Source organism: Ursus americanus, chromosome 15, assembly GCF_024610735.1.
Source record: "Ursus americanus isolate L20-20 chromosome 15, mUrsAme1.1.p, whole genome shotgun sequence".
NCBI classification, from domain to species: domain Eukaryota; kingdom Metazoa; phylum Chordata; class Mammalia; order Carnivora; family Ursidae; genus Ursus; species Ursus americanus.
Window position 1 is genome coordinate 25,822,595 of NC_142141.1, and position 22,986 is coordinate 25,845,580.

A 22,986-nucleotide genomic window follows, 5' to 3' on the forward strand; every position below is an offset into this window, starting at 1 on the left:
TCCCAGCGGAGGAGCCTGATGTGGGGCTCGATCCCAGAACGCTGGGATCACTCCCTGAGCTGAAGGCAGACGCTTAACAACTGAGCCACGCAGGTGCCCCTATTGGTCACCATACATGGTTATTGCAATATTATTGACCATATTCCCTAGGCTATACTTTATATCCCCATGACTTATTTTTTTTATAATTGGAAGTTTGTATCCCGTAATCTTCTTCACCTATTTTGCCCATTCTCCCACCCACTTCGAACATGAAGATATTTTGTTGTGCAACAAGGATATTCATCATGCCGTGGGAATCAGGCAATCACCCTGGCCAAGCAAGACTTAGAAAGAAAGACTTTCACAAAAATATTCTGAGCACTAATATAAATATATATTCTAAAGTCTTCTTCTGTAAATTCTGTTGTCTAAACATCTGTATGATCCTCTAAGTATCTCTATCCACATATGGAAGTTTAAAGACTCTGCAGCTAGAATATCCTGCTTCCTCAAACTTACCTTTTATTCCACAAGATACTTACTTTTGCCTTGTCTTTTGAACTTTTGGATTTCTGTAACATTGGAGATCCAACCAAAATTCCCGAAATCTTATCTTCACTTAACATCTGTTCCAAGCCTCAAAAATCATACATTATACAGCAAAGATAGGGCAACATCCGTTCTTCACTGAGCCCTCGATTGCCTTCTTTGGGATGGTAGTGAAGGGATGTTATAACTTTGAGCTATCATCAGGAAGTATATTGACTCAAACAAAGAGATTCTTACCTAGAGCAAAGTATCTATGAAGGATATGTCTGACATTCAAAATCATTTTTACTGAGGCAGGAAACTTTGTTGGCAAGAGACTGACTTTAGCCAACTTTGTTAGTTTCCTGGAGCTGTCATAATGAGTACCACAAACTAGGGGCTTGGAACAGGAAATGTATTGTCTCACAGTTCTGGAAGCTAGAAGTCTGAAGTCAAGGTGTCAGCAGAGCCACACTCCCTCTGAAACCTGTAGGGGAGGGATTTTTTCCTCGGCTCTTCTTAGCCAAGGTTTGCTGGCAGTGGTTTGCTGACAGTCTTTGGTGTTTGCTGGTGGTTTGCTGGCAGTCTTTGGTGTTCCTTGGCCTGCAGAAGCATCATTCCAAACCTCAGTCTCTGAGCATTTCTGAATCTATGTCCAAATTTCCCTTTTTCTGAGGACATCAGCCATATTGGATCAAGGCCCACACTAACAGCCTTATTTTTATTTTATTACCTCTGTGAAGACTCTATATCCAAATAAGGTCATATTCCAAGGGACTGAGGGTTAGGACTTCAACATATCTGTTAGGAAAGGGAGAGAGGACACAACTCAATCTGTGACACTAGCTTAAGCAAAAAAGGAATTTATTGGAAAGATACGTGGTGACTTACTTAATTGAAGGAAGAGCTAACACAAGAAGACCTAAAAAGGCAAGAGCATGGTTGCCCAGTGATCCAAGGAGCAGGACCTACTCCCAGCCCCACTAGGAGGCTGCTGTATCAAGGGACCTCCACTCACTTCCCCATCTTTGCATCACTCCACATGGCATTCAGAGTCCCAGGAGAAGGTCTGATTGGGTCACCATCTCTCCAAACAACACGAAAGCAACAGAGAAGAGACAATTCCCAAGGGCTTTGGGATGCTATTACCAAAGGAAAGGAAAAAGATGCTAAATGGATAACACCAAATGTCTAATCTAGACCCTCCAGCAGGAAAGGAGGAAGGGAGGACAATTTGGGGAAAAAATACTTTCATATACTCCAAATTCATGATTAATTCTATATTCGCAATAAATCTCTGATGATTTTTAATACAGCCATTCAGAAAAATTTGTCAGTCTGATATGATTTGCCTTTCTTATAAGTCAAAATCATGGAGGGAATTCCAGCTAAACATGATTCTTTTACTGCATTATCTTTACTTATATTTTGCTACCATGTCAGTTTTATAGATAGAGTGAGCTCCCAAGTGAGCCTTTCTCCCATTCTTTGGTCTGTTGTTCCTTGTACTCTGATCCAGGTCAGCCACCCGCTGTGTTGCTGGCCACAGGAAGCTTCCTGGCGTGGTATGGTCAGCTGCTCCCTGAACGCCTTGGAGGGAAAAGTATAATTCTCCCCTCTCAGCTCCTGAGGCACCCACTTCTCATGTTCCAACACCGAGGGGGCCCTCCTTATTCCACCCTCTCTCCCAACTCGTCCTACCACCACCTCTTCAAAGAATATACCCATTGTTATGTTAGTTATGCTTTGAATTAAGAAAAGAAAAGAAGAGGTGGGAAAAATTAAAGTGAATTGCACAAAATGAGGAATATAAGGGGGTGTCTCATCATTAAATGGTACAAAATCTTAAAGAATAGACTTATCTCCCAGGCTTTCTGTTTGCACTTACTCTTTGACACTTCCAAAGACAAATAGCTGATAGACCCACTGGAGTATTTTGCCTCTTGTCAAATTCTCTGACCTGCCTGGGCCTGAAGGTGCTGATCTCCAAGACTTGGCTAATGTGCAAGGAGCAGTCTGGGAGTTAGAGACCAGATCACTGAGTGGAGCAGGTTGCCTCTCTCTCTGGAGGAAAGAAGGAAGCTAGTACACTGACAGAACATGGACTCAAACACTGGTAAGCAGTGAGTCCCATGAGGGAGAGCAGACCCTAATAAAAGGAGGGCGAGGTGGTCTCTACCAGTAGGTAGGACCTGATGGAGCAGGGAATATTTGAAATTTTACATTCTTGGCATCAGAGAAACAATTAAATGGCCAGTCCAGAAGTAGTGCATGTCAACTCTGTTCACAACTCCTTGGCCAGACCAATCACTTGGCCCCATCCAACCATAAGGAGGCCCAGAAGGGGGAGCTGACATATTTAGCAAACAGCAGCAATGACTTCCACTTGTCAGATGGCAAACTCCCTCCCCAACAGAGTCTGATTCAGGAGATCCTTGGAATCTGCATTTTAAATGGACCTCCTCAGGTGAGTTTGATGCAGGGGGGAGAAGAATGGGATCTCTGGAACACTGACTTAGGATTTCACCTCAGGATAGCCAGGTGATCAAGAGGATGTGGGCAAATCTGAGATCCAGTTCTCAGAGCTCAGATGTAGGGCCGAGCCTGGGAGACTTCACTTTATTATCGAAGGAGGCCATGGATGCCTGGATGCTGTGGTCCAGAGGGCTGGACAGAAGCTTCCAAAGTGCCCAGGCATGAAGGTAAGTGTTGGAACCATGCCTGAGACAGCAAACCCTCAGGTGTGTATCAAGCTTCTCAGAGACAGGGAGAGGAAGAGGGATGTGGGGCCAACTCCAGCGGTGACTCTCAGATGTGATCTAAGGTTGATATTTATGTCCACAGAACTCATGGGCCAATATCCCATCCCATTATGTAATTGCTTGTTTCTTTCCTCTGTCCTTTTCTGGTGTCATCTTTCCTTCCTCTACTACCCACTCTCACTGCCTTCCCCCCCTTATTTTCTCTTTTCTTCCTTATTTTTATTCTTTACTTCCTCCTCCGATTTTCCTCCTTCCCAGTATTTCCTCTTCTTACACTCCTTCTCCTCTCTGCTCCTTCTCCCCTCTTCTTTCTCCTCAATCATTCTTCCCTCCTTCTCCCTCTCATTCCTCCTTCCCTGTGGCACCCACGTCTTCTCTTCTCTCTCCAGGTATTATGCCATCTGCTGCCAGCCTCTGGTCTATAGGAACAAGATGACCCCTCTGCGCATCGCATTAATGCTGGGAGGCTGCTGGGTCATCCCTATGTTTATCTCTTTTCTCCCTATAATGCAAGGCTGGAATAATATTGGCATAATTGATTTGGTGAGTACCTGTGCAGACCCTGCTGGTTTACTCTCTGATGAACTTTATGTGCTTGGGATTCTAAATAAACAAACACTATCAGGTTGGGTGGCTATTCTAAGAAAGATTCTGATAGTGGTCTGAGCGACAACAGTAACAACAAAAAAATACAAGCTAACCTTTTGGAATGTTTGCTGTATGCCTGAAAGTATGCTCAGACTTTACATAGAATCCTGACAACATCCTTCTCTCATCTCATCCAGATGAGAAAAGTCAGGCTCAAAAAGGTGAAGCAACATGCCCAGTAAATAGCAGAACAGATACTCAAAGCTTAGCGTTCAGACTGTAGAGCCTGAGGTATGTGAGGTGCCCCAAGAGGCCTTCATCCCACTTCGTGGCTTCCAGTGACCAGCAGAAAACACGTCACATGGGTGGAGGCGTCCAGGGAATGAAGAGAACCCTGGGCCAGGAGTCAAGAGAACTGGACCCTGAGCCCAGTTCTGTCCCTGACCCTGAAGGACTACAATGAGAAGGGGCATTGGTCTTCAGTGGAGGAGTGTGTCCTGCAGGGGTGTAGGAGAGCAGCACGTGGCATGCATGCCAGGCGTTTGCCAACCCCTGTCCAGATGATCTTCAAGAGTCTTCCAGCTCTGACACACTATGTGGATAGTGCCAAACTTGCAATGAAGATCCGAAGTTCCTGTGGGGGTTCACTGGTAGCGATATATATCCCCTAAGGAAGTTTGCAGGCAGTCACTCTGCAGTGGGGACCGTGTTGAGGTAGGAAGGGAACTGGAGAGGAGCGAGCGAGAGCAGGCTCCAGCCCAACGAGACGAGAGTAGCAGCTACCTGTTCTTCTTTCCAGCACATTCCCAGCCCCTAATCTTGCCTTGTTCTTTGTCCAGGAAAGGATATCCAAGCCAAGGCTGGGCCAGGATTTGCATGTGGTATGTCAGAACAAGAGTTCCTTGGGCTTCTGAAAGAAATGCTGGGGACAAGGAGTGGAGAAGTAAAAGGGGATTCATACCAGGGAGACTGTATGGATATTTTCTTGAATCCTATCCTTCTTCTTTCAAACTTCCAGTTTCACCATTCTCAAGGGAAATGAAATTCAAGTTTCCGATGACCTGTAGAGTAGTAATTATGGCCAACCAATGTTGAACACTTACTGTTCGCTGAGTCCATGTTCAATCAGTCATCATTTCTGTGAACCTTACTCAGGCCTCACAACAATGCCATGAGGTAGATCCTATCATTGCCCTCGGGAAACGGAGCATCAGAGCGGTTATTAGCTGAAGTCCGATTGGCAGGGACTATAGCTAGGCACTCCAGAGACTATGCTCTTAATCTCTGTGCTAAACTTACTCCCTAGTGGAGAAGACATTTGGAAGCATAAGCTTTTGTGCATCAGAACTTTTAAAAAGAGTGCAACACTCTTACCTTCGGATATAGAGTTTCTAGGGGAAATGATTTAGAGAATTGCTGTCCATTTTGAGAGTGAGATAGCAGCATCCCCAATTTACTTCGTGCAGCTAGGGAATGGGGCATGTGCTCTCTGTGAACAGAGAGCCTAGTATTTGCCTAGTATTTGCTCCATGATGCTGTGATTGCATTGCGTATCTTTCCACTCATCTGCACATTGCACTGGCCTAGAGAGAAGCTAGCACAACCCATGTATCCACAATACAAATGCAGTTGATTCTCACCATTCGCTGCAAGTAGGTTCTAGGAAGTTGCCACAAGCGCTGAATTAGCAAATACTGAATCTTTGCTCCTAGGGGAAATACAGGGTTAGGTCCCTGCAGGTTCTGGTCACAATATTTTCATCAACCAATCAATACATAATACATACTGCTTGTGAGAGAGGCCCATGAAATGTAAGGTGACAGTAAGGTTGATATAAAATAATGGAAAATATAGTAGGCAAACACTAATCAGAAGAAAGCTGGTGTAGCTGTACTATTATCAGTGATAAAATACACTGAAGGCAAGTCACCCTGTTTGAGGTAAAGAGAAATATTTCATTATGAGAAAAAGGTCAATTCGATAGGAAGGTATATTATAATCTTATGATACGCTATGAGACAAGACACTAAATAACACAAATAAAATAACGTATGTGTGTATCATAGATGTTATTCATACATTTGTTCATGTGTATGTTCACACTGGTTGCAGGCTGACCTCAGACAGGGAGGTGTCATTGGATTACACAGCTCTCTTCAGCCAAGGGCTATTCCTAGACAAGGCTGATAACTCAGAGCTGTCAGCAGACAGAGTTTATAGTAGGGAGAAAAGTCTTTCAATCCTTAAAAGAGAACCAGTGCATCAGAGTCTCTAACGCTAGTGAGGTTTGTTCCAGGAATGTAGCACAGTCACTGTAATTCACCATATTAATAAAAGAGAGGGAAAACCCTCAGGATCATCTTTTTCCCGCCAAAAATTCATTAACAAAATTCGGTATCTATTCATGATTTTAAAAAATTCTCATCAAACTAAAAAAAGAAGAAAGCTTCCATAAAAAACTTCCAGCAACTATCATACTTAATAGTTAAAACATTGAAACTCCCCTCCTAAAACTGAGAATGTGAAATGGTGTCCACTATTACCTCTTCTATTCAGGATTATACTGGACGTCTTAACAAGTTCAATAATGCAAGAAAAATGGGACTAAGATTGGAAAAGCGGAAGTGAAATTTTTATTGTGTGCAGATCATATGGGTACTTATGAAGAAAATTCATAAGAATTTAGAGATGACATAATAATAACAAATTTGATAAAGTTGCTGGATACATTGCCATGCAAAAAATTTTCACCGGATTCTACATACCAGCAACAATTCGGATTAAGGACTTTAAGGTGGCATCATTTGCAATAGGATGACAAATCAAATACTTAGGAATACATCTGAAAAAAGATGTGCAAGACATTTACAGAAAAAAATTGTAAAATATTATTGAAATACATTTTAAGAGATTAAGTAAAGGAAAGAATGACCATGTTTGTGAAATGGAAGGCTTACTGTGGCAAAGAAGTCCGTTTTCCTCAATCATTCTGCTCTATCTCCAATCAAAATCCCCAAAGATCTGTATGGAAATTAATAAGCTAATTCTAAATTTTATATAGGAATTGCTGAGACATAAGAACAGTCTTGAAGGAAACAGGCCACAGTTTAAAGACTTCTACTACCAGATCTATTGCGTGCAGGCAGACGGGGAAGGGAGGAGACGCTAACTCCACTCTTGGTTGGGTAGGGAGATTGAAGGATGATTTTGTCCCTATCTTATTTCTCCTCTTTCCTGGGGCCTTCAGCCCCTTGTGCAGAGACAGTCCCTCTGCGCTCCGGGACGCAATCATATTCCTTTCTACCTTTGCGGGTCTATGTGCTATAGGCTTATTAGGAAAAGAGAACTTGGCTGGTAAAACTTCTTCTCTCTTTCTTCCTCTCTTTCCTCTTGTGTTTCCCTGTTCCTTCCCTGCCCTTCCCTGTTCCCCTCCTTTTCTCTCTCCCTTCCAATTCCTCTTTTGCTTTTTCATCCTTTTTCTTTTCTCACAATTTTCCTCCTTTGTCTCCTTCTTTCTCTTCACTTTTCCCTTCCCATTCTCCCTTCTTTCCTCATTTCTTCTCTCCCTCCAACTCTCAGATAGAAAAAAGGAAGTTCAACCAGAACTCTAACTCTACCTACTGTATCTTCATGGTCAACAAGCCCTACGCCATCACCTGCTCCGTGGTGGCCTTCTACATCCCGTTTCTCCTCATGGTGCTGGCCTATTACCGCATCTATGTCACAGCGAAGGAGCATGCCCACCAAATCCAGATGTTACAACGGGCAGGAGCCCCCTCAGAAGGCAGGCCCCAGCCCGCCGACCAGCACAGCACTCATCGCATGAGGACAGAGACCAAAGCAGCCAAGACCCTGTGCATCATCATGGGTTGCTTCTGCCTCTGCTGGGCTCCATTCTTTGTCACCAATATCGTGGATCCATTCATAGACTACACCGTTCCTGGGCAGGTGTGGACGGCTTTCCTCTGGCTTGGCTACATCAACTCTGGGTTGAACCCCTTTCTCTACGCCTTCTTGAATAAGTCTTTTAGACGTGCCTTCCTCATCATCCTCTGCTGTGATGATGAGCGCTACCGAAGACCCTCCATCCTGGGCCAGACTGTCCCCTGTTCAACCACAACCATTAATGGATCCACACATGTGCTAAGGTGAGTGCTTAGGGGCTTGGGAGATTTTCTGTATTTGCGTGACTCAGAATGGGTACCTCTCCAGTTTTTTGTTTCCAGAGGGGTTGTTCTTGAAAAACTGTGCAGTGTTTACGAAGATTAAAGAACATTCTACTCTCTGGTCATGAAGTAGAATAGCGGATAAGGACTCAGGCTCTGGGGGAGACTGGCCTATATTCAGATCCAGCCTCCACATTTCTGTGACCTTGAGCAAGTCATTTAACCACTCTGAACTTCAATTTCATTTTTAAAAAAACCTGAGATCCCAATCGCGGAATCTACATCACAGGGTTTATGTGAAGATCAAATTAGCTAATGCGTGTAGTACAGATCCCAACACCTAGTAAGCACTTAGTAAATATTATCTACTATCATTTATAGGTCATGTTTTGCAGTGCGGTTAAAAGCATGGGCTTTAAGGTAAAATAGACTTTATTTTGACTCTTAGTGCCACTACCAGCCATTTGTATAATCTGTCTTGGTTTATTTTACTCAACTGTGAAAAAAAAAAGTAATAATGTCCATCTCATAAGGCTTTTGTGACAGCTAGAGATAATGTATTCTTTTAGGGCCTGACACATAGTAAGCACTCATAATATTCCTAACAATGTTATTAATATGATTAGTTGGAGCAGTAGTAATAACATATAGCCTGATACCCTAAGATGGCCACAAAATAACATGATAAATGAAATAAATAGGTTAAATGTGCAACAGTAATATCACGTGATAAATGGTATAATGGAGGCATAGATAACCGAGGAAGGGAATTTGAGGAGGAAAGAAGCTGATTTGGCTTGAGAAAATCAGGAAAGGCTTCAGAGGACAGCATTTTTTAAGAATTTGAGACTTGGAGGAGAGGTCAGGAAGCCATTCTAGCAAATAGAACAGCATATGGAAAGAAGTGGAATGTGAAAGCGCGTGGAAGGTCAAGTGGTGTACCCAAGGTCACCTGGGTTGATGGAGGGGAGAGTAACTTGGAGCTGAATGTTCAGTGAGCAGTCACGATGCCTCGCTCTAAACTCTGAGAATTTTCTGGCTCCCCTGGGCTAGAGTCATTCTCAGCCATGAAAACCATGTGTTAAATAAGTACATTCATCCTGTAGCAAAGATAAATTGTCAGCAGCACTTTTTTCTTTGCCTCGAGATGCACAAGAATTTCTAAAAAGCAGTTCCTTCTTTGACACAAGCATTTAATTTTTGTGATGACAGTATTCAGCTGTCCTGGCAGCTGAAAATTGGGGAATTTTCATTTGCACATGTAAGAAATGAAGAAGAGAAAATAGGGTTTGCCGTGAAATATAAACCCTTTGCCTCAGAGGCTGCTCGGAAGCCTGAATTCAATTTACTGCCACTAGTGTGGGCAGACTTGTAGTTAAAGCCTCGTCTGGGGTTGAGTGCCCCGCTGGTGGAAGGGCCGCCAAGACTACTCCTGATTATTGCGCCTTAAGCGAGGGTCATAGGAAGAACCCAGCCGTAAAGTGTGTGCTCAGGAACTTCTGTGTGGGGGCCTAGACGCTGTTTGAGTTCGCAGTTGCCTGAGTCCAGGCTGTCACCTGCTTACAGAGTCTGCTCTAGCGGTGCCTTTGCTAAGTCAGTTGGTTAGAACTGGAGGGGCCTTTTTCCCATAGAAACAGTCACAGAAGGTGTTTGGGGGTTTCAAGGGCAGCCCAAAAGACCTATTTTACTGACACCGTGTTTTGTCCCTGCTGCATTTGGAAGCCTGCAGTGGGTGACAAACAGAGGTGGTAGTTCCGAGGAGGCTTGCGGGTGAACTCTCCGTACTCTAGTGTTCCTAGTTCTGCATGGGGTAATGAAAAGTGCAGGAAGTTGGTCTGAGATACTTTCCTGGGGGAGGTGAGGAATCTGGTAAGAGTCGGGGAGCCAACACAGAGAAGACTGTTTGGAGCCTGCATCCACTACAGTGTAAGCTTTGCAAGGACAGGAATCCTGCCTCTTTCGTTCACGGCTCCATCCCAGATGCCCAGTAGGTTGCCTGATGTACAACAGGAACTTGAACTCTTGATGAATAAATTAATAAAGCAAACAATTAATTCCCTAGATCAATGGTACGAGCACCACTTAAGAACAATTTATGTTTTTCTTAAAAATCTTGTAAGCAGGCAAGATATATAAAACCCAAGCAATCAAAAGTAAAATCAGCTTTTATCCTGTTGATCCTACCCTTCACCTCAGAGACAATTAGAACTAGTCTGATTTTTTTAAATGCATCTACAAACATTCATAAAACCATACACGTTCATAGATTTCTCTCCCTTTATTCATTTTATTTATTTTATTTTATTATTATTTTTTTTCATCATCATAAGTGCACTCCTTAGTCCCCATCCCCTATTTCACCCATCTCCTCCCCACCTCCATTCTGGTAACCAGCAGTTTGTTCTCTGGAGTTAAGAGTCTGTTTCGTGGTTCCTCTCTCTCTTTTTTTCCCTTTGCTCATTTGTTTTGTTTCTTGAAATCCGTATAGGAGTGAAATCATATGGGTTCTTCCTACTCTCTCTGGCCTCTAAATGTTGGAGTTCTTCAGGGCTTGGTTCTTCATACTCTTCTCAAATGGCATTCTCACTTAATGCGATTTGACCACCCACAGCTTTTGTGCCATCAATCTCTCTTTAATTAATAGCTCTAGATCATAGCTGTCCTCTAAACTCCAGACCACAAAATCCAATCTGCTTTCTTGACAGCCTTATATAGGTGCCTCTCAGGAATCTCACATTTAATGTACCTTAAACAGAATTCTCTTATATACCCCACCCACCCACTACTCCAAGCTTCCAGAGTCTCCTGTATCTCCATAAATGGAACTGTCGTCTACCCTGTTACTAAATCTGGACACTTTGTCACTCTCAGGGAGAACCACCATATTAAACTGCAGACTTAGAGCTTTAAAAAAGAAGAACCAATCAGCTGATATTGAAAATATGGAGTTCAAGCTAAATAAATGTGAATTTCAACCACAGGGACAAAATGTAAATCACGGAAGTATAGGATGATGCCTGAACATTCTGCTGCATGTTTAAAATTTGGAATTTGAGGGGCACCTGGCCGGCTCAGTCAGTAGAGTATGCAATTCTCGATCTTGAGATCATGAGTTTGAGCCTCATGTTGAGGGTAGAGATTATTTTAAAAAATAAAATAAAATAGAATAAAATAAAATTTGGAATTTGGTAAGTGCAACTTCATTTTCCTCATGCAAAGCACTCATTGACAAATTTATGTCATTCTATGTTATTAATAATAAAGATTATGAAGCCCAACATAATTCCAGGAAAATGTGCCAGTTACTGTATTTAAGAACTTTGAATGCACTGTTGCATTGAATGTTTACAACAACCAAATAGGTTGCTATTGTAATTATCATGATTTTAACAATGAGAAAACCGAGGGTTTTAAAGAGGGTATAGAACTGACCCGAGGTCACACAAAGCCTTCATGATTGTCTTCAGGTTAATGAAAGATTAAACACTCAAAATTGATAATTATCTTGCCTTTAAAAAAAAAAAAAGTCTTCCCTGAAAATCTATAATATATAGAGGACTTAGTCTGCAACCCAAGAACCACACTGGTCAGAGCCAGGTAATGACAACACAGTGAAACTGTAGGGCCTTTTTCTTTTAAAGTCTTTTTGGGAGAATAGAATTTTACTTTTCCGTGTTGAACTAAAAATAGGATAGTGTGCCTCAGTGGTTTGGAATAGTAGGCCTTCCAATCTTGGTCCTATTCTTATAGTCTTTTGACTTACGCAACATTTTATTTTTTTTATTTATTTATTTAGATTTATGTATTTATTTGAGAGAGAGAGAGCGTGCATGAGCCGGGGGAGGGGCAGAGGCAGAGGAAGAGAGAGAATCCACAAGCAGATTCCCCTCTGAGCTTAGAGCCCCATGAGGGGCTGGATCCCAGGACCCTGAGATCATGACCTCAACCAAAACCAAGAGTTGGCCACTTAATTGAGCCACGTAGGCACCTCCACCCTCCTTTTTTTAAAGATTTATTTGCAACATCTCATTATTGAACAAACATATGGGCAGCCAATGAAATAAAATATGTTTTTGTCAGACAGTCTTAATGGACTTTGACCACTCAAATTGAACAAACTAATGTAGAATGTAGCAGAGACGTCTGCAGTAGTGTTTGGTTTTCTGTGAGATTAACATCTTCTTTGGAATATACAGCTCATGATGAAAATAGAAGTGAACATACCATGGTTGGCTGATGAAGTAGTTTGTTAAGGTATGTAGGTTACATAGCCTTTTAAAAATAGTTTCCAAACATGAATTATTGTCATATATGTTTCTTGGGCAGTTTTAATTTGTATGCCCACATATGTTAGAAGGAGGCATATAATGCCAGCATGTGGGCAATGGATTCTAGGCGGTTCATCATGGGTGTGAACTGATTCTTAGCAGATTTGGAGCCAGCTCTCTCTTCTTGTCACATCTTTAACCTGGCTCTGTAGCTGTTTTCCCCATCCACCAGTCTCTCTCTTAGTCTTATAGGAGTCACCTTTCCTACTCTAGGAAACTCCTATCAGAGATAATGGCAGAGAAGGGAAGAAATAACCTAGTGAGAAGACATTGGTACATTCCCACTCTAGTCCAGGACAAGACAAGGTTGCCTTGTCACCTCTGCTGTTCAACATTGCATACAAAATCCAAATGACAGAAAGGAGAAATGTGAAATACAAAAATGAGAAAAAAGAGCAAAACTGAAACTATTTATAAGCAATATGATTTTTTACCAGGAAAATCCTCTATAAACCATGAAAACTAAGACATTCCAACAAGGATGTCCAAATAGTCCAACATTCAGTGACTCCTACACATTAGAAATCACCAATTAGAATGTGGATTAGGAAAAATACCATCATCCACAGACGCAGTAGCTAAAGTTACTAAAAAAGTACAAGATGAAAATATACGACATACATTGAAGGGAACTTTTAAAATTTCACTGAAGGAGAAATCAGAGATATTGCCAAGGCGTCACTGTGGACAGCAGAAGAGAATACTAAAAAAAATCCAAAATTTTCTTTGGACGTTATCGGAAACTCATCAGAAGTCCAGGTTTGCCGGTTCTGGAAGTTGAGTCGTTAGGTTCTAAGGTTTGATTCACTGTAACTGTTTACTAAGCCCCTAATGTGCCGGGCACTGTGTATGAGGTGGTAGATAGACAAATGAGAGCCGGAGTCTCCCAGAGCTCACAGCCTAACTGAAGAAAGAGACACCTAAGTAAATAATGACATCACCGGGGCTGTGCACAAGGTTTAATGGGAGCTGGAGGGACTGCTACCTAACCACCGGTTCCATCGTCACTGACGAGGGTCATTCAGTCTCTGCTCGAATTCCTGCAAGGAGAGGATCGTACTACTTGATGAGCCTGCTCAATGGTTGGGTGACTCTAGAGTTCAGAAGGTCTTCCTTCTATTGAGTTGAAAGCTTCATCTCTAAGACTTCTGCCCGCTGGCCCTAGTTCTGTGTCCCTTCTGAGGCTTTTCTTCATTCTTCCATTACTGTCCATGCAATACTGTTAAAGGTTGGGAGAACATGATCCTCTCCCCTAATTTGTAACCTTCATTATTTTTTTTTTATCATTTTTCCTTCAAACTATGGTCAGTAGACCACTCTCATTAAAATCACCTGGAGCTTAGTAAAAACACAGATTCCTGGACCCCATTCCTGGAATTGGAGCAAGGTAGGGAAAATGAAATTTTTGCCAAGAAGATTCTTACGTGTGCTAAACTTTGAGAACTGCTGACTCGGACTCCAGTGGATCGGAAGGGTCATTGTGTGCTGGCATTGATAGTGCTTCCAGGTGATGACACATATTATAATTCTTGGGTCCTTTTAGAGTCTCTTAAAGGGTAATAATTGTATGTGATTTAACTAGTAAAATTCCTTTGGAAGTTGCCTCAGCTCAGCCATTCTTCAAGCCAAGTGACTCTGGCCACTTGGGAGGTGAAGTGTGACCACATAGTCTGTGACCACATAGTGTGACAGGAGATTCGAATAAGCCATGCTGATGTGATTTGGAGTTCATTGGGGGTTTGATTCTGGAGTTCTTTGTCCATTTTCCTTGGATAAATGTCAAGGATCTTGCCAGTGCCGATCTCTGCTAGGTCTTCAGAGCCTAGTAAAGTGCCTGGTGCATTGTGAGACTTGACAAGGAGTACAGGAGTGCTTCTGTCGCCTTTCCCTGATCTCGCCTCTCTTCTGTTAACTGTCTTTATGAAGATTAGCCCCGATGATCCAAAGTAGAGCAAGGATTTGTGGCACTGACAGAAACCTTAGAACAGAGATTTTTCTCTACATGAAATCCACTGAGGATTCCAGGTTTGGGCTTCTTGGGTAAATAATCCCTGCCCTGCCTGTCTCACTACCTCATTGTGGAAATCAAACGAGGTAATGGAGGTGAAATTGCTTTGCTAACTGCAAAGCTCCATCCTCAGGGGAGAGATAATTATGTTATGAGAATAGACTATTTATAAGTTAGGTAAATAGCTAAGATTGCATGCTTAGCAATGCAGAGATGGCACGCAGAGTTTAGCTTTGGGGATGGATTTCTCTGCTCTCAGGCCAGGCTTAGATATCTCCCGTGGCTCTCCAAGTTTAGACCTTGCCCAAACCTAGGACACTCACTCAGTTCCTCAGAAGGCTGAGAACTTCTGCAAGAACTTCCCAAAGAACTTCTTGTCTGTCTAACTTGGCTCTTGGTTACTATCCTCCATTACCCAACCTCAATCCCCCCACCGATAAACAGGTTTTTTTTTGTTGACTTGGGGATCTCCAGAGCTGTGCTATCCCATAGGGTAGCCTTTAACCACATTCCAAGGATTCAGTAGCCATATATTATAAGTAGAAAATTTTCGTTACTGTAAAAAGTTCTATTGGACAAAACATCTAGAGCCTTCTCTCTGGAATGAGGCGGTATATGCTTTTCCTCAGACTTCCTCTTACCAACCAAAGCTCAATAATAAATAAGCCAATTCTAATGGATGTACTGTAGAAGTCTTTGACACTTCCATGTACAAGATTAGGATGCTCAGGTTTAAATATGGAATTAATCGAGGTGGAAAATACGGGGATAGAGAGAAATTGAAAGTGAGAAAGAGGCAAAGAGAATGAGGGTTCCACTAAAAACAGTAGGAGAAAAAAAATTTTCTAGGCTATTGCTCTTTGTTGTTTCCTTTATAAATAAGAGTTATCAGAATTTATCACTGTGTTTATTTTTTGTTTATTATCTGTCTCCTCAGCCAGACTGTCCATACATGAGGGCAGGGAACACGTCTATTTTATTCCCAGAGGTTCCCCCAGGGTAGAGCACATGGCTCAATCCATGTACTTAGTGGTCGAATGGATGGACGCTCTTAGCAGACTCTGCCACTCACCTGGAATGTGTATACTCAAATAAGTTTTGACCACTTTAAACAAATATTTATTAATTCCATAGCCAGAATCATTGTTTTTTTTTTAACGGTGACATCACTTGCTGATTTTCGATATCAACACACCAGAATTACCCTTTTAAACAGAGATTTTCACACTGTGGGTTGGAAGATTACCCATGGATGAGACAATAATTTAGGTTTGATTTTACTTTGGATGCTTAGAGGTTTCTGCTAATGTTGGAAAGTTGTTTGACATTTAAAAGCTATTTTGTGGCCTTTGCCTTGAACTTCGGAGGTTACAAATGGATTCAACATTTACCTCATTGTATTGAGCCAATGCGATACTTAATCTGGGTGAATCAGGGGTGGGTGAGGATGACCTTGCCTTATCTCCCCCAGCCTCCTCCAGGGCTGGCTACAGAATTTGCAGGCCCCACACAGAATGCAAATGCAGGGCCCCTTGGGCAAAGGGCAGGTAAAAACTTCCATGGAAAGTATTAAAATGTAAAGCTTTTTCTTTCATCTGCAGTTTTTCTCTCACCTTGTTGTGGTGTATTTTTTTTGCTATTCACCTGTCCTCCAGGAGAAAAATAGAGTATAATTTTAAATTATTAGCAAAAATTTACTATTCATCTGTATATTGTGCAATGCCAGTTTTCAATGCAAATACGAGAGCATTTTGTTTATATGGAATCACCAAAGTGAGACAAATCACGCAGATCGTATTTTGCGATTCAAGCTTGTGTATGTATTTTGTGTTTATCAGACAGTGCACAAGACTAAGGCAATTTGTTTTTACTTCACCTCTTGATAACACACACATTCTACTAACGCTCTGCCTCCTTCAGCTTCCTGATCGGTAAGGAAGCACTGAAAGGGAAAAGAGCCATGGTTGGCCGTATCTTATCCTTTCTTTCTGTGTTGATATTTTCAGCCGAAGTGGTTGGCTAATACAGGGGAGCAACAGGAGTGAGGAAAGACGTGATCGGGTTTTTTTGTTGGTTTCTCCTTCTTAGCACAGCACTGCCTTCCTCCTGCAATGGACAAGTTCTGGTCAAATAGAAACCGTGGCTTCTCAGGGCTGTCTGCATTCCCAGTTCATTCAGTCATAGATGTGTTGATAAGAAGCATGAGTGCAGGATTCTGGCTGACCCACGATCTGTGGGAATTCAGTAAGACTCAGTGGTAAACACGTTGTAGAGTTGCTGACAGAGAAACCATGGAAAAAAGGAAAACGCTTTCTGTATATAATGTCTTCACCTTGTACTTGCTTGGAGTCTTACTAAACTCTTTGCATGGTGAATCTATCATGAATGTTTTGAGGCAGCAAGGAGCTATGGCGTACACACATACGCACACGTAGCCTGTGTCCACTGGTGCCCACCTATCACCAGGCCATGTTCCATTGTCCCTTCAGACATCACAGGTTCAAAGATAAACTTCTTAAGAATTTCAAGATGGCGCCCAGCAGAGCATTAAACCAAGATCTGGGTTTCTGTCTGGCTGCGCTGGTCACACAAACATGAAGCTGGCCTGTCCCCCGTCCTTCCCAGTCACAACCTAAAGCAGCCTCTCAGGAAACGTCGTGTTTGTTGGGACCGCACCAGGAACACAGGCAGAATAACATCAGAAGAGCTCCCCTTGCCTTAAGTTTAGTAATCAAGTGGCTTAAGCTGCCTTCCAGGATGCCCTCTTCTGGGCTGAAGGGCTGAGCCCTCAGCATTATTTCCTCCACTGAGACATTTTTCAAGGAAAAGTTTCCACCTCTGACTTGGAAGAAGGTGAACTTTGGTATGTAACCAAAAGCATCATGGCCGAAGGGCTGGGGGTTGGCACAACTGGGTTTTAGTCCCGAGACTTGTCACTTACTCTTGATATAGCCTTCAACGTGTAACCCAGGCGTTTCTGGGTCCCCGTTCCTTCATCTGTAAAATGGAAATACTATTAGGACCCATCTCCTAGGGCTTTTGCTAAGGTAAAATATCATATACGTGCAGAGCCGAGTTCAACTCCTGTTATGCAGAAAGTGCTCCCCAAACGGAAGCTGGTGTGATTGCCGTTCTCATAATTGTATATATAACATCATTCATATCTTGGTTAAACAAACTTCTCCAGTTATTTTCTCAGCTTCCTGATAAGCATTTCTTCAGAAACGAGTCAATAGTAGAAATCTCTGTGTTCTAAACACTGCCCTCAGACAAGGAATGCAGAGCTCCCTCTGCCAGAAGGAAAACCAGAGATGAATTAAATTAAATTAATCACGCTGTTTCTAAATAATTGTTTAAGCAACATGAGATGAGACTTGTTTCCTGGGTACATCGTGCCCTGTGCTGAACAGTTGGGGCTGCTATTTTGAATATGCCTCTGGCTTTTAAATTACCTGTAGACATGTCTCTGACCCAAACGAAAACATGGTAACCATGTGGAACAAGGTGGGTACGTTCTCTGTGTTATTTGTTTTTCCCCTTTTGCTCTGCAGCCGCGCTTGTTGCTAGGGTGTTAGGGTTCTGGGTACCAGCCCTCTGGGATCGGTGCCCGCAGCAAAGAGGGACCGTGTGTGCCACTCAGCAGGGCAGACTCCCAAGCCACACCCAGCTCCAGAGATGCCCGAGGTGGGCCGAGGTCACGAATGGAGGCCGTGTGGTGTGCTGTTCTGACCCTTGACCCTGTATCATGCTAGAGGCATTAGGAGCTTTTAATAGCTGAACCTGGCTTCCACTTGTAGAGAGTCTGTTGAATGGGTCCACTCGGGGACCAGAAATGCACAGGTGTTAGGAGCTTTGATGTACGGCGGTAGTGAGAACCATCGGTACAGCGGAGAGAGCAGGAAGCCTGTGTTGATCACCAAGCAGCCAGCATCTTCCGGCACCAATGAAACAGGGCAGTTGTAGGTAATGCTTCAAGGTCAGGGCTCGCCCCGCGTCTTAGACTACTGAGGTAGTGTAGGTTTGTTCTCCATTGGGAACCATTTTCTACGTCAGGGGATATGCGGCAATGTCTGAGAGCATTTTGGGTTTCTGCAACCGGTGGGTGCTGCAGACACCCAGTAGCTATAGGCCGGGGATGCTACTCAGCCGCCGACATCGCGTGGGGGCCCCCTGCCCCCACCCCAACAAAGAACGGTCTGGCCCCAGATTTCTAAACAGTGTCAAGGTGGAGAAACCCTGCTTTAAACGAATCCTCTGGGCTTTGCAACATAGAATCTCCTTACCACAGCCAAGGGCCAGCAAGAGGGGTCTCTTCTCAGCGCCAGGAGGGGGTAGGTGCTTTACCTGCCCACGTCAGCGCGGCCCCTGCGCCATGTGGCTCCTCTTAATTCACATCCGCTACCAAGACAAGACAGGTCCAATCAATCAATCAATCAATCAATCAATAAATAAATAACAGCCTGTAGTTTTTTTGTAGAAGGCAGTCGGTGTTATTGCTGTGAAGAAGGGCCCTGAACCTCTGAGGTTAGCGTGCCGGCAGTCACCTTGCAGACAAGCCCTTTCCAGCAGGCAGGCTCTCTTCCCTTACAGCATGTACTTGGCCGGGATACAGCCCTCCGCATTTAGTCAGAGCAGCTGTTCAGGAAGGAATCGCCTCCAGAGCATACGAGAGACCCACTGGAAAGCCACACTCCTTGTAAATGTGTGTTCGGTCCACAGCGTCCGGATGCAGGTCCCTGGCTCATGGAGGCAGTGAAGCTCCATCCTACCCTGGGCGTCGACAAACTAGAGTGTGTCCAGAAGAGGGCAAGCGCCGTGATTTTTCTTGAAGTATTAATGACCCGTGAGCAACCATGTCAGGAGCAAGAGATGCTAAGCTTAGAGCATAAAGAAGATTCAGGTCATATGCATTGTTTTTATTTATCTAAGGACTGTTACAGGAAAAAGGGGTCTGGCTCGTTCTGCAAGGTCCCAGGGGAGAGAAGGAGGGACAAAAAATTGAAGTTTTAAGAGTATGTATTTCAGCACAGAATGGAAGGCACTGCCTTACTAGGGAGTTCCTAATAAGGAGAATCAAATAGAGAATAAGTAGAATAAAACCGAAGGAAAAAATTGGATGACCACTGGCCACGTCAAAGTGGTGATGGACATTGGTCACTGGAAGCATTGACTGCATTAGCATGGCCCAGGAGGCTGTGGGATGTCTAAGGAGACACCCTGAGACCCTTCCTTTGTGGTTGTGTGAGTTATAGAACCACAAGAAGGCCTCCCTCGGTGCATTTAAACTGAAGACGGAGCCTAACCTCCTTCAACCAGCATAATATTTCCTTTAGTTGAAGCTGGAGACCTTCTGGAAGGATTGCCAGTGGGAAGAAATGTGCCAGAGGTAATATTGTTAATTTCAGGGGGCATGTTGTTTTGGTTTACGGTTCCCCTGGCAGTCTGTGGACGGTAGGAAATTTAGACGTATCTAAGGAAGAGAATGGCTCCCCAGGCTCCATAGATACTCAGTGCTGCATAGCTGATTGGGTGCCTGAGACTCCATTGGAAGAAAACATTGCCACCCACCCGTCAGGATAAATTTCTATCGTCTGAGCCCTTCATAGGAACACAATTACTATTCAAATATGGAGAAGGACCCCGAGGCTGGGTTTAAAGAGACATCCCCCTGCATCTGGTCTTCATGGTCTTCCTTTTTCACATAGAGATGTCAGGCCCAGGACTTCAGGCTCGGGAAATAATAAGGCGGGATCCCAACCTACGAGGAAGCAGAGTCCGGGTAGAGCAGTTTAGTGTCATGGCTAAAAGCATAGGATGTGGTATTCGATGGACCTCAGTTTGACTTCGGGTCCTGCCACCTTGAAGCTGTGTGACTCTGGGCAAGTTGCTTGACCTCTCTGTGCCTCGGTTTCTTCCAGTGCGAAATGGTTCTTGCCTCGTAAGTCTGTTGTGAGGCTTGTGTGAGATCCTGTACGTATCGATCCTAGAACGTGTAAGTTACTGATAAATTGTGTTCTTGTTATCATAATCATCATCTTTTGAGGCAAAAAGTCAGGAACACAGGCTCATAGAACAAGGCTCCTATTGCTGGAACACTGGTTCCTTGTCAGAACGGGTGGTGAAGGGAAATGGTTTGGTGCGCAAGTCACCATACTATCCTCCTGATAAGGGGCAGGGTAGTTTCTGAGCACTGGGTTCAGGGGTACTTCACCTGCAGGGACAGGGGCACTGTGGGGAAAGGAGGCATGCAGAAAGTTCTAGCTGCTGTTCTACTAGAAATGCTGTGAAATCGTCTCCAAGCCCTGAGTGAGGAAACCCAGCGAACGGCTTCTGGTTATAGAAACAAACAATTGTGTGCGCTCTGGGTTATATTCAAGCAAAGAGCCAAGAACCTACTTTTCACAAAATGATTTCTGAATGTCTTTTCTTGTTTCCATGCCTATTTCAGGTTATTTTTAACAAGATTCTTAGAAACATTTCACAGTTAGAATTGTTCTTGGAGAGCCTTTTATTCTCTAAGAAATGAGTGAATCTGTATTTTGATAAACCTGACAAACAAATGTATTGGGTGCCTGCTCCTGTTCCTTTATTCTTTCCAGACTTTTATTTCCTTTGCTGGCTGGTTTAATGTCATTTCTTCCTCTCTTTGTGAATTGGCATTGGCTGCTTTTAAGTTTCTGGCTTTGGGGAAAGGAGTGTGTATGGGTAGATGGGATTGTTGTGTATAATAATTAGTTGCTTCAGGAATACTTTGGTTTCCTGGTCCAGACATCCCCTCCTCCTCCCTTTCCCCTCCTCCTCACCCCTCTCCTCCCCTTCCTTCCTTCTCCCCCTCCCTCCTTCTCCTCCTCCCTCCTCTCCTCCTCCTCCTTCTCTATCATCATCATTGTAGCATCTACCACTTACTAAATGTTGCTTTATTTTTTTATTATTGTGTTCAATTAGCCAACATATAGTACATTGCTTTTTATGCCAGGTATTGAGCTAAGTGTGTTACATGCGCCATCTTATTGAATCCTTAATAAACTCTATGGAGCAGGTATTATTATTATTCCCATTTTACTGATGAAGAAACTGAGACTCAGAGAGATTAATTTGGCCAGTGTCTTACAGGTGGGGAGGGTTAGGACCAGGGTTCTCACACATGTTCATCTGATTTCAAAGCCCTTGCTTGTAAAACCACTAAGCTATGCTCCATACTTGTTAACTGAAAACTCTTGAAAGAATATAGAACGTTGGTTCTTAGATTCGAGGAAGGCTTCAGAAGCGATCTGGTCGCATATACCAGCTAGGGCAGTGATCTCTTCTGTAACTTATCTGATAGCCGTCTATCTCCTCTCCTGAGGAGAGGCAGCTCCTTATTATCCAAAGTAGGACATTCTAGTGTTTGGACAACCCTCGCCATTGCAGGTTTTGGTCAGATTTCACTTCTCTATATCATAGCATTATAAAAACTTACGGTTTTATAGCTGGCAGCGATAACAGAGCTCAAGGAGTCCAGCAGCTTTTAAACACCTTTTTTAAGGTGTGGAAATCTTTTGTTCAAATGGACTCTTCCTTGGAATTGTGAACAGTGAAACTGAAGCTGCTTTGATCAAAACAGATGCTCGTTAGGGTGTGTGTGCACCGGGCCGTCAGGTGTCTCCTGTGGCCACTCCATGGAGATATTTGTTAGTCTTATTAAGAGAATAACCTGAAATAGACAGATGAACCCAATATTTTGCAGACAAGAAAATTGAGGCTTGAAGACTTCAGATGTTTGCTTAGGAGAATGCTACTGTATCCGCAGGACTAAATCTAAATCTGAGGCTCAGAACTCTCAGCTCATTCTCACTTATTCATACATCGCTTGCCTCTGTTTGCACGACTAATACAGACCAGGCACTGTTGTAGGCAGTGGGAACATGGCAGAGATCTAGACAGGCAAGATCCCTGCCATTAAGGAGCTCACAGTCGAGATTTTAGCATCCCATTTCTTTTTGATGGTTTGAGCCCTTGGAAACAACACACACACACACACACACACACACACACACAAACACACACACACGGGAGCACGCACACGTACACACAGTCAAACCATCCTGGGTAACTTCCTCTGCGTTCAGTCCAGTTTGTCCATGACTTTCCAGAAGAATGGGTGCTAGGATTCAACTCAAGGCTGTGCACATATTTGGAATTTTAGGGTGACCTTTTCTTGACAGTGTTGCAAATTATAGTTTAGTTTTTCTGCCTGTGATTTTCTTTTGGTATATGTGTGGCATATATCCATGCCGAGACAACCTTTTTTGTGTATATCATTCAAGAGGATGGAAAGGCCGTTCAGGCATGTAGGATTTTAAACTGTAAATGCCAGCTGGATTGAGTTATAGAAAAACCTTGAGCAACATAGTGGGACTCGCGGTGGACAGAGAGTGAGGGCATATAAAGGCCTTCTTGCCGGACCCAATCTGGTTGTCCAGCTCATTGCCCTCAACTCTTGCCCGACCTAACTCCCTGTGCAACGTGCATGCAAGACTGATCAGTTTTCCCCAAATAAATAGTGAGTTCTCCTGCCTCTGGATTACTTCCGCTGCCTTAAATGCTCTTTCTCGCTTTTCTGCCTGGCACAAGCCTACTCATCC

At 43.4% G+C, this 22,986-nt stretch overlaps 1 protein-coding gene across 2 annotated transcripts in view; it reads left to right on the forward strand.

The window, feature by feature from the left end:
* HTR4 (5-hydroxytryptamine receptor 4) overlaps positions 1 to 22,986 on the forward strand; it is a 163,972-nt gene that overhangs the window by 105,125 nt on the left and 35,861 nt on the right. For both annotated transcript variants that reach the window (XM_087867888.1, XM_087867887.1), the window contains exons 5-7: positions 3,662 to 3,815; positions 4,700 to 4,741; positions 7,440 to 8,008. In XM_087867888.1, coding sequence (XP_087724014.1) covers positions 3,662 to 3,815; positions 4,700 to 4,741; positions 7,440 to 8,008 — 765 coding nt within the window. The remainder of the gene's footprint in view (positions 1 to 3,661; positions 3,816 to 4,699; positions 4,742 to 7,439; positions 8,009 to 22,986) is intronic.